At 46.8% G+C, this 10,936-nt stretch overlaps 1 protein-coding gene across 1 annotated transcript; it reads left to right on the top strand.

Annotated features, from left to right (window-relative positions):
- The first annotated feature begins 6,075 nt into the window (after positions 1-6,075).
- On the top strand, positions 6,076-9,966 carry LOC121655403 (mas-related G-protein coupled receptor member X1-like). The gene is given in 3 exon segments (XM_042010014.1): positions 6,076-6,108; positions 8,923-9,095; positions 9,423-9,966. Coding segments are annotated over 3 exon segments (750 nt in total).
- The last annotated feature ends 970 nt before the right edge of the window (positions 9,967-10,936 follow it).

The following is a 10,936-nucleotide window of genomic DNA, read 5'->3' on the forward strand; positions in this document are numbered from 1 at the left end:
TTAATCCTGAATCTCACGCCGACCTGTCTGGAACTTTACAGACTGAGAATGGGCATACTTCCGGGCCATTGGCCGACCGTATGTGCCAAAATCTAAATAACCCAGCATCATCATCAACATGTCAGCACGCATAAAAAGGAATGTGCCGTTACTCAGAGCTCTGTACCACGCAGCGGTAACGCGGAAACGCAATGACATTCTCTCTCACTGCTCTCCGGACTTAGGACTGCCTTAAATCTTTTGAAAGGGAACATTCCTCTGACGTCATGCCAATATAAAAAACTGAAGAGGTAAAAGAGAATCATCAAACTGTTGGCTGATAAAAAAAAACTGGGATAAAACGCAAGAGACAGGCCTTAAATAAGCAGTCAGGTGGTTTTATTTTACAGCTGCTTTCTGCAGCCGTACCTATCCTGGGAAATCTTTTAGGCGGGATCATTAGAAGATAATTGGAAAAAATAAGAAAAGAAGAAAAATGTCTCTGAAGACCTCACAGAAAAGGTTCCTCGTTTCACCTCAACAATTAAATCGATTAAATCTGACGCCGCTGGAGGCGTCTATTAGGCAGATGGCTGAAAATGATTTGGATAAGAAGATGAGAGCGATATTAAACGAACCGTGTCTGAGTGCCTACGAGAAGGTTAAGCGATATGACACGCTGCTCCAGAGATTTCTCGCTCTAATCAAGCAAGGTCTGAAAGATGACAGCCAGGTTACTCTGACTTTACGCTGCGAGTCTGCAGATGACCAGCATCCCAACCATCTTCCGCCTGAGCCTCAAAATGGATCCAAGGCCAGGCTGCGCTTTTTTGCATCCGACCAGAGCAACCTGGATGAAATAGCGCATGATGTATTGAAAAACCTTCCTCGGAGGGATTGCAGAAATGCCGAATACATTATAAAGAAGCTAACCAAGAGTAACGGCTGATGGACTTTAAAAGGAGAGTTTGTGGAAGGCTTGCACATGATTGATTTATTAAAAAACCTCACGCACTCCTTTAAACTCCAAATATGGATCCTATGCAGTTTGCATACCAGCCTGGCATTGGTGTGGACGACACTGTCATCTACCTGCTGCAGAGATCCCTGTCTCACCTGGAGGGCACTGGAAACACTGTGAGGATCACTTTTTTTTTATTTCTCCAGTGCTTTTAATACGATTCAACCTTTACTACTCAGGATGAAGCTGGAGAGGGCGGGGGTCAGTGACCATCTGGCTGCATGGGTCATGGATTACCTTACTTCAGACCCCAGTATGTGAGACTGAGGGACTGTGTGTCGGATGTGGTTTTCTGCGGCACAGGGGCCCCTCAGGGCACAGTACTATCACCTTTCTTCTTCACCCTGTACGCATCTGACTTCAGGTATTCCATGGACAGTTGTCACCGCCAGAAGTTCTCCGATGACACTGCCATAGTGGGATGTGTGTCCAAGGGGAACGACTGCGAGTACAGGAAGGTCATCATGGACTTTGTTGACTGGTGTGAGCTGAATCACCTTCTAGTAAATGCCAGCAAGACAAAGGAGATGGTGATTGATTTCCAGAGAAAACCCTCCTCCACTGCACTGTTAAACATCCAGGGACTTGATATCTCCCCTCCCGCCGGGGGCTCCTTCGGGGTGGATGGGAGCGCTGTGCCTTGGGCCCGACCAGGATAAGTGTGTGCAACCTGGGGCTCTATGGTCCCCTGGTGTGGTGGCGTGGGCTGCCGGGGGTGGGTGGGCGTCCGGGGCACTGATGCATTGGGCTCTTGGCTGGGCCGGGCCTTTGCCCCTCTTCCCTCGGGTGGTCTTGGGGAGGCAGGGGCACCTACAGCAGCCAGCTGAGGAGTTGGCTGCCTGGGACAGAGATCTGTCTCCCAGTTGTGCCCCTCCCCGAGCCCCTCTCCTCCCCCGCCACCCCACATCATACACACCACACATAGGGCACTGTGGGGCGGGTGGAGGCGGTGGGTTTGACTGAGGGGTCCCCATTGCGGGATCCCCCTGTGGACCCCTGCGACTGCCTGCCCCACTAGATTTTAATCACAACCTAGACATCAATGTACATTTAGGGCCTCGGGGGGATGGGCACATGGGCTGTGGGTGGGCAGACAGGAGCCACCGAGGTGGCCCTTCTTCCATCCCCTCCCTTGTGACCTCTCTCCCCCCGATTTTATTTACACGTTAGACACTACCACAATTAACAATACTGCACAACACACATAACACACACTCACACACACTGAGGGAGTCCTGAGGGGGTTCTGCTGCCTGGCAGCAGTGGAACCCACCACCATCTCATGGCTCCTTCCAGTTTTTAATTGCATTATAAATAGCCCATACTGTCCCATAATCCCCCCCATACTGGTGGGATTTTCTAAAAATAACCAAATCCTCACTTTTTTCATGTAAGTTTACACCCCTCTGGAACAACCCTGACATCCTGCAAAACAAAAAGCTTATCAATTTTACTCAGTGGAAAAATAAAGAAATAAAACAGAACATATAATAGAAAATGGAAACTTCTTCTCATTTAATATTCTCACTTCACAATATAGAATCAGTAGCAAACAATTTTTAGAATATCACCAGCTTAAATCTATTATATGTAAAAAATATACCATTAATCAATTAAACTTACAGCTACCTATTAGGGTGGCAGAATTCATGAATCTCAATGCCCCAAAGCTATTATCAAAAACATATAGACTATTATCTAAACTAGAAGACTCAATCTGTCTTCCAACTTCAAAATGGGAGGGTGACTTATCCAGTAACATTAATAAAGATAAATGGTCACAAATATGTTAAAATGACTAAGAATTCAAATATGCAACTAATACAATTCAAAATTCTGCATGGAACTCATTATACAGGACAAAAGATGTTCAGGATGGGTCTGTCACAATCAAACATCTGCACACACTGCAATGAAAACACACCTGACAACTACCTCCATGCCTTGTGGTTCTGCACACCTGTCCGCAGGTTCTGGCTTCAGGTATGTGTGGACATGTCAACATGGTTTAAATGTAATATTCCTACAATCCCCGCACTATGTCTACTAGGTGACTTGGGTGACATTAATATGGCAATTAACTCTGCACACATGATACGCACAGCATTATGCATCGCAAAGAAAACTATCCTTGTGAACTGGAAAAACAAAAATAATCTGTCTATTCAGCAGTTTAGGAATCTCTTAGTTGACCACATCAGTAGTGAGACAAAGTCTGCCTCCTCAAAGAACTATTTAGCTGAATCTCATTCCCTCTGGTCCCCTGTGCTTAGTTCCATCACTTAGTGTAGGTGGAGGACTGTGACCTCGTTGCTATGGGGGTTTGGGAAATGGCCGGGAGAGACTGGTGGTTGCGGGTTCTTTGTGGTTGTCCGTGGTGCGGGACCGGGCTGCTCTGCGATGGGGCTCTGGTTTTGGCCCCGTCGGGGGCTGTGGGGGCCAGAGGTTGGAGTCGCCTCGTGGCGGGGGGTGGGCCACTGATGGTGCCTGGGTTGGTGGGCGTCGGTCCTGGGTCGGGCGGCTGGGCTATTCCGGGGCGGGCTGGGTGGGAGTTCTGGGCTCTGGTGCCCAGGGGTGGTCCTCCTCCCTCCGGGGTGGTGGGGTCCGTATGTGCCGGGGGTCTAGGCCTGCCCGGATGTGCTGCCGTGGTGTGGGTTGGGGCATGCCCTGGTGTCTGGTTGACGCCCTGGGACCCAGGGTATGGCCCGGGGGAAGGGGGGGTGTAGGGGTTTGGAGGGCTGAGTGGGATTCGGGGGATTATAGGGGGAGGTGCCGGGGTGTGAGACAGGGCACCAAAAGACAAGAAACACAACACACAAACAACACTGGGGCGGCATGGCATGCGGTGCATGTCGGACGGGGCCACTTAGGTGGCCCAGCTCTCGACTCATTGCGGTCACTGCCCAGGTGGGTGGGGGGGGTGGTTGCCCCGGGACTGGGTCCTGTGGTGCCTGCGCTGGTGGGCTGCTGGCTCTGTGGGTGTCGGGTCGGGGGGTGCTTGGGGCTCGCTGTCCTCTGGTCCACCTGGCGTGTCCCCCACGGGGCATGGTGCGTGGGTTGTGTGTGGCGTAACTGTGTGGTGGTGAGTGCTTGTGGGTGCGGCATGGGGGAGGGTGTGAGTGTGGGGTTATATGGGGTGCAGATTGGAATAGGTGGGGAGTGGGGGGAGGGGGCCGATAGCACCCTGGTTCCCGGGGTGTGCGGCTGGGACATCGGGGTGTGTGCTGGCCTACGCCGGGTGGTTGTCTGGGGGGGCCTGGTCCTCCTAGGCATGTTGCGGGCCCTCTGCCTTTGGGGGGTGGGGCGGCCGCCTCTGGGCCCCTGGGGCCCTGGGTGGCTGTTCCCTGGCGGGGCCGGCAGCTGCTGATCTTGGCCCAGTGGGACCTGTGCCCCGGGACCGTAGGGGGCTCTTGCTGGGGCTCTCCTCTGCCGCCCTTCGGGTGGGGCTGGAGTTGTCTTCGTGGTGGGGTGGCTTGGGTTGGTGCCCCGGGTCTGCTGCTGAGGGCCCAGAACTCTGGCCCTGGTCTGCCTCTGGCCTCCGTGGAGGTCTCACTCACCACTCTTCATCACTGATCACTCCTTGTTCCTCATGCTCTGCATGCAGACACAGTCACTGAGTTGTCCAGTGGGTTTTAATACTAAGTGATAATTATTTTTTTTTATTTTTTATTTGTCCTGTGTGTTTCTATCTGCTTCTGACTAGATGTTACTGATCTTTGTGTGTTGGTACGTTTCTCTGCAGGTACGTTTGATGACTAATGTACTTTCTTTATGTATCATGTAGTACTGTGGTAGTTTATATTGTTTGTTAGGTGTGTTTTAGGCAGCCTAGCCAACTGTTATTTCCACATTTTAATCCTGTCCTTTTCAACTGCGCTGGCTCGGGAGCCTGAGCGTACCTCTCGACCCTGATTCCAGACAACAGCAAGGGTGAGCACTCAGTGTCCTGAGAGTACCCCACATCCGCGGCTCCAGCGAGCGGCGAGGGTGTGCAGTCAGAGTCCTGGGTCGGGTCTGGTGAGCTGGGGCTGTGAGCTCCGTGCTGGGGTGAAAACTCACCCGACTCGGTCGAGTCGGAGGAGTTGAAGACTGAGGAGGGATTCTCGGATGTAGCAGACATCCGATTGAAGAATGTGGTTAGACATCTCTGGCCGCGGGGTCGGGGTGTAGCACGCATCTTTCTCTGTCACATCGTGGGTCCCTTCAGAATCTAGGTTTAAAAAGAATTCCTGCTGCAGCTTCTTTTATCTTGCTAGGGCACTTTTTTCCACTCCCGCCGGTAGAACCTGAGCCAATAAGTAGGAGCATGGTAGGAGGGGTTGGAGGAATAGCCAGTGGAAGAAGGAGGAGGCGTGGTCCTTAAAAATCTCAGGCGGAGATGGAAAATCAGCCAATAGAGGGAGGACTAGGAGGCGTGGTCTACAAAAATAAGTTTTTTTTTCACCGATATGACGTCTTTCCACTTGCGACAGTCACGGAAGAAGGTGCTAATCTTGTTATTAATTTCCTCCATTTTTTTAGCCCAGGCCATGTGAGGGAGAGCCAACACCATCTGGAATTCTGAATTAAAGGACTCCAGAAAAAAGTGCTCTTGATCCCACAGATCCCCGAGGCTCCGGAGGCTGGCTTGGAAAAACCAGTGGCCAGAGGTGGTGGTTTTCGACTGCCACACAGAGCTATAACAAGGCTTTCCTCCGCTGTCCCTCTCCGAATTGCTGGGGGAAAATCCCGGTCTAGGCCGTTTAGGAGGAGAGGCCGCTGTATGCTCGTCTTCATCCGAGGAGCCTAGTTCAACCTCTCCACGCCACCGCAGGACCACTATTTTCAGGACGCCCCAGTCGCTGGAGGTCAAAGATGCTATGTTCGGTAAGGTTCTGAAAGTTTCACTCCCATCCACCTGGTAGATACAGAGCTCTCCCATCTCATACTTGAACACGTACCCCCATCGACCACTCACTCCGTAGGGAACTAGAGACCATTCGTCACGCAGAGACTTGGTTGAAGGCATCTGGACCCTCTGGTAATACACAACTCTCTTTACTGGAGCTCTGGGTAGCGAACGCGCCGATTTATAGATGGTTACAGCAGTCTCGCTGATCACTGGCGGAGTACTGTTCGGCCTGATGCGCCTTGGTAACTAATCGTTGCCCGTGTCAGGAACTACTTCGCCTCCGCTAACAGCCTCCGCTAACAGCCTCGCTTGCGCGTCTTCTCTCCATTTTTTTCCCCTCTCCGTACTTCTCTTCTGTAGAGAAACAGCTTATCTTCTTATTTTCAGTGTTTTTTCCCCAGACATGCCCCAACATGCCCTCGCCGGACCCACCCGCACTTCATTGGCTCTAAAACCACGGAAGAGGCGGGGATCCTGGCAGTGACGCGGCTTCCGGATTGACGACGTTTCCGCCCTCTAAGAGGGCAGGAGGGGCTTCGGAGGATGACGCACTGCCCAGTTAAGAAGGGACTTCTGCTCTCTAGGAGGGGGACGGACTTCTGGATAGGGAGGTAGGGAGGGACTTCGAGCGATGACGTGGCAGCTTCTGATTGAACAATACCGGCTGTTGAACGACGGGCACCCCCCCACCCCACCATCATGAATCATGTCATCAGTAGGGGTCATAAATCAATTTTGACATGAAGTTGTACAACTGCGGGTCATAAATCACTTTTTGACATAAAGTGGTGCATATCATCTCTCCAGTGGATTAAAGTAACACAGAAACAGTCATATTTTCCATGCATTTCCACAGGAACAACCATTACAACTCCAGCCTAATTTTAATATTTTTGGTTGGCCTTTTTTGTTTTTTGTTGGTTTAATGTAAAATACATGCAGAAGCTCAGCCCCTCTTAGTTTTTGCTACTATTTACCTACTATCCTCAAAAACCAACTCCAACTCGGCTCCAGAAACGTCTTCTTGACTTCATTCCAGCCATAGAGGAGCATTATTTTTCTTCTTTTCAGACACATATAGAAAGTTCTGCTCACTTGTTGATCTTTGGCTGCTCCTTTGGACATTACCGTTAATCTAAGCTCTCTGATTGGTCTAAAGTTTAACAGAAAGTGAAGTCATAAGTTCCAGGTCAAAACAGGTTGCTTAGCAATATAGTAGTCATTAAGATTTTTTTATTTTTTATGACCAATGTCATAAATACTGGTGTTATCATGGATCATTTACCAGGATTTTTAGCTGATTTTGGCTCACTGAACCTCCATCAGGAAATCCGAACTTTTCACACCACACATAGACATATTTACAGCAGTCATCACCATACTTTGCTTTCATGAAATTCATAAGGTTTGACACAGGTTTGTCATGTTGCTGTTCTTTTCCTCCTGAATTACCCATTATACCTTATCTTGTCACGTCTGACTCAAAGGACTTTTCCCTGCTTGGTCTCACCGTTACCCACGGTTCACAAGACTTCATTTTATTCCTTTCCCTAGTCACCAGATCTTGTCCACGCCGGAACTCACTGGATTTCTGGCCTGGTCTCAGTAATAATACTTAGTAAAATACTTCACAGGACTTATTTGCCTGATCTTAGTTTAAAAAAACTTCACAGGTCTTAATTTATTCTTAGTTTTGGCCAACTAGGAAATATGGCACGCTGTGTCCCGAGTACCTGGTTTTTGAAAATCGAACTAGCTCGATTTTCTGACACCAAAACTTTATGGCTAAAATCCAGAACCACTTTCAGTGATTTCACAGAGGGATGATTTGTGTTATCACTGCTAGGTTTCCATCATCCTTGTTCATTCACATTCAGTAATGTTCTGGCATTCACACACCTTTCCCTATTCTTATTTACACAAAAGGTCTTATAAGAAGTGAAGAACAGCAATCATTAACAAAATAAAGGCAGTTGACCAAAGCACCAAGAAGATTTGAACTCCTTCAGTACATTTAGAAATTTGTTCTAATTCAGATTTCCTTAAATCCTCTAAATTCTGTCTTTCCAGTTTTAAATTAATTGTTATTAAATCTAAAATAAAATTTGGCAATAATACTTCTCACCCGATTTTTCCGGACTGGAGTCCGTTGATTCCAGCGCAGTCGACCAGAATCGAAGACCGTGGTCCTCGTCACTCCTTTGTCTGCGTGAGGTTTGAGGATGAACAGTTGTGGTTCAGGTGATCAGCCCTGCGGTCCCCGACACCGGCGGACTCACTTGGAATCCCGGACAAGCCCCCAAATTGTGCTGGAAAAAATCTTCGTGGGGAGAATCAAAAATGATGCCGATTCAAACTGTCTTTTACAAGTTTATTATAGCAAAGACAAATATAAAAAAATTATGCAGTCAAGCATGCAGAGAGCTCTCTCTGAGCAAACAAGGAAGTGTCACAAAGTTATATAGATTTCTGATCACGCCTTTACCAACTGTCATCATCATCATCATGACTTGATGGAGATATCTATCAATAGCTGTTGCTAGGGCAACTTTTAGAGAGAGTTCTTCGTAAAGTGGAACTATTTGGAGAGAGTTTTACATAAAATGAAACTAGACACACTTTGAGACAGTTCATGATCTTTTGTCCCTTACTTCACCCTGGGTAGACGGGGAAAGGAGAAGCTACAAAGAGATCTGGCCAGTGTCTGTAAGTTTCGTTTTTAGTGTGAAGGGGCCACATGAGGATGAAAAGCCACATGATCATCATATCCTAAGCATTACAATTATGTTTTCAAATTATGACAGCTCTAATAAAATTTAGGCCAAGCTCACACAATAATTTCCATCACAATATGACCAACATCTTCTCACCCACGTTGTTCTGAGCACCCAGAAGGGAAGTTACTGAACCACCATTTGTACATGTTGTTTCTGAGCAATGCCACCGATGCCATTTTATAGTCGCATTTAGGAGGTAAAGTTCAGTATATATTATAGAAGTTTTATTTCCTTTTATAAATGTTTTGCTGCAGGTGCGAAAGGATCATGTAGCTCCAGTCTACATCACCAACCTTCTGATTTCTGATCCACTTCAGCTCTGCTGCATGGCTGTTTTCCTCACCACCCAATCAGATGCTGCCAGATTTATCTACTTCTTTGGTCTGATTTCCAGCATTGGATCCATGGTTTGTGTTTCCCTAGAAAGGTATGATTTCTGTTCATACTGTCCCTGATGATTTTATTATGACATAAGTCTGATGTTCCTCTCTGTTATTGCAGGTATTTCAAGATTCAAGATTCAAAGTGTTTATTGTCACATGCACAGTAAGGAAACAGGTTTCCCTGTACAGTGAAATTCTTACTTTGCCGTCCACACCAAATGCCATAAATATTCAAAGTATATAGAAAAGACTCATTTAAGAAGAGCATGCAAAAGAGTAAACATAAATATAAACTATAGGTAAAATATAAGTAAGTAAAGTAATCTATGTACATAATGTGCAGTGTGCTACATGCTACATAAACTGTGCAAATATTTGGCCATCACCCAGCCACTGTGGTACAGATTCTGAAGAAACATCAACACCTCTGTGGTGGTCTGCGTCATGGTCTGGGCCATCCCCTGGATTTATGCCCTCCCTCTCTATTTCAAGGCTAATTTTCCAGTTATAGTCACCATTTGTGGGGTCTTCCTCCTCCTGCCCCTCCCCCTGTTCATCTTCTTCCTGGTTGGGACCATTAAAGCCCTGTCTGCAGCTCGCAGCGTCCCTGCTGATGAAAAACGAAGAATTGTGGCCATTCTGGTTGTGCTGCTGTTTATTTACATGCTCCTGTTCCTGCCCAGCATCATTTGGTTTTTAGCAGGCAAACACAGATGTAACCAGAGTTTCTACAACGCGGCTTTCACTTTGCTTATCTTCAGTCCTCTTGCAGACTTGGTTATGTATATTTTAATCCGGAAAAGTGTCATGGACAAGTTTTTGGCCTCACTGTGTTGCTGTAAAATGTCTAACAATCCTCAGACGAGCAGCATGAGTAATGACAGCATGTCAGCTTCTTCTAATCAGGTTGTATGAGTCTAAATGTGGATGTTTGAAGCTGATGCAGCTCCTTTTTCCCTTTACTTAAGCTATATGATAAAATATTGCTGTATGTACAGTAATAGTTAAAAGTTAGCTAGAAAAGTTGGGATACTTGTGGAAACTGGTAGCAGTGACTTTCAAGGCTTGATCGACTTTCATTGCTGGTACAAGGCAAGGACACAGTTGGTTTCAAAACAAGAGCGGGTTTTATTTACCCAAAAGAATACTCACACAAAAAGTTTGGGCCCTTAAAAGAGGTCAAATGAACAAAACTAAACAAAAGTATAACAATAACTCAGAAACTTTAAACTAACTGTTTAACATGTAACTCAAAAGAAACCAAACTAACACAAGAACCAAACTGACCTAACAAAACAACTAACCTGACCTAACAAACAGGAAACAAAGGGGTACCTAAATAGTGGCTGATCAGACCAGTTCTAAAACTCAAGAGGGGTTGACAAATACTAAACAAATACATTAAACAATTAGACAAAACCTAAACAGTTAGCTCATTATTACTTAACACAAGAATGATTCAAAAATACTACAAGAAATCAAACTAATCAAAATCGTAACAACAAAACTAAATGTTTAACGATATGAAGGCCATTAATCTCCCCTCCGGAAGGAGCTAACTTGGTCTGGGCCCATGGCACTTCCTGCTCCCTGGCTTCTGCCTGTTGAGCTCACTGCTGCCCCCCAGCGTTCATCATGTTCCCCCCAGCACCATTAAGAGAAAAACATATGTTAAATACACAAACTTAAACAGAATTGAAAATACAGTAGTGCTCCAATGTGCGGGCTAACAAAAGGGAACTAAAGCATTTCAACCTAATTTAAACCAAATATAAACAGTGTTAACTCAAACTAACATAAATGAAATGTGTTGGTGTAGTGGGGGTTACCGCCTTTAAATGTGGGGCTGTAGGTACGGCCATCACACTGCAGAACAGTTTTTATT

This window comes from Melanotaenia boesemani, chromosome 16 (assembly GCF_017639745.1).
Source record: "Melanotaenia boesemani isolate fMelBoe1 chromosome 16, fMelBoe1.pri, whole genome shotgun sequence".
Taxonomy (NCBI): Eukaryota; Metazoa; Chordata; class Actinopteri; order Atheriniformes; family Melanotaeniidae; genus Melanotaenia; species Melanotaenia boesemani.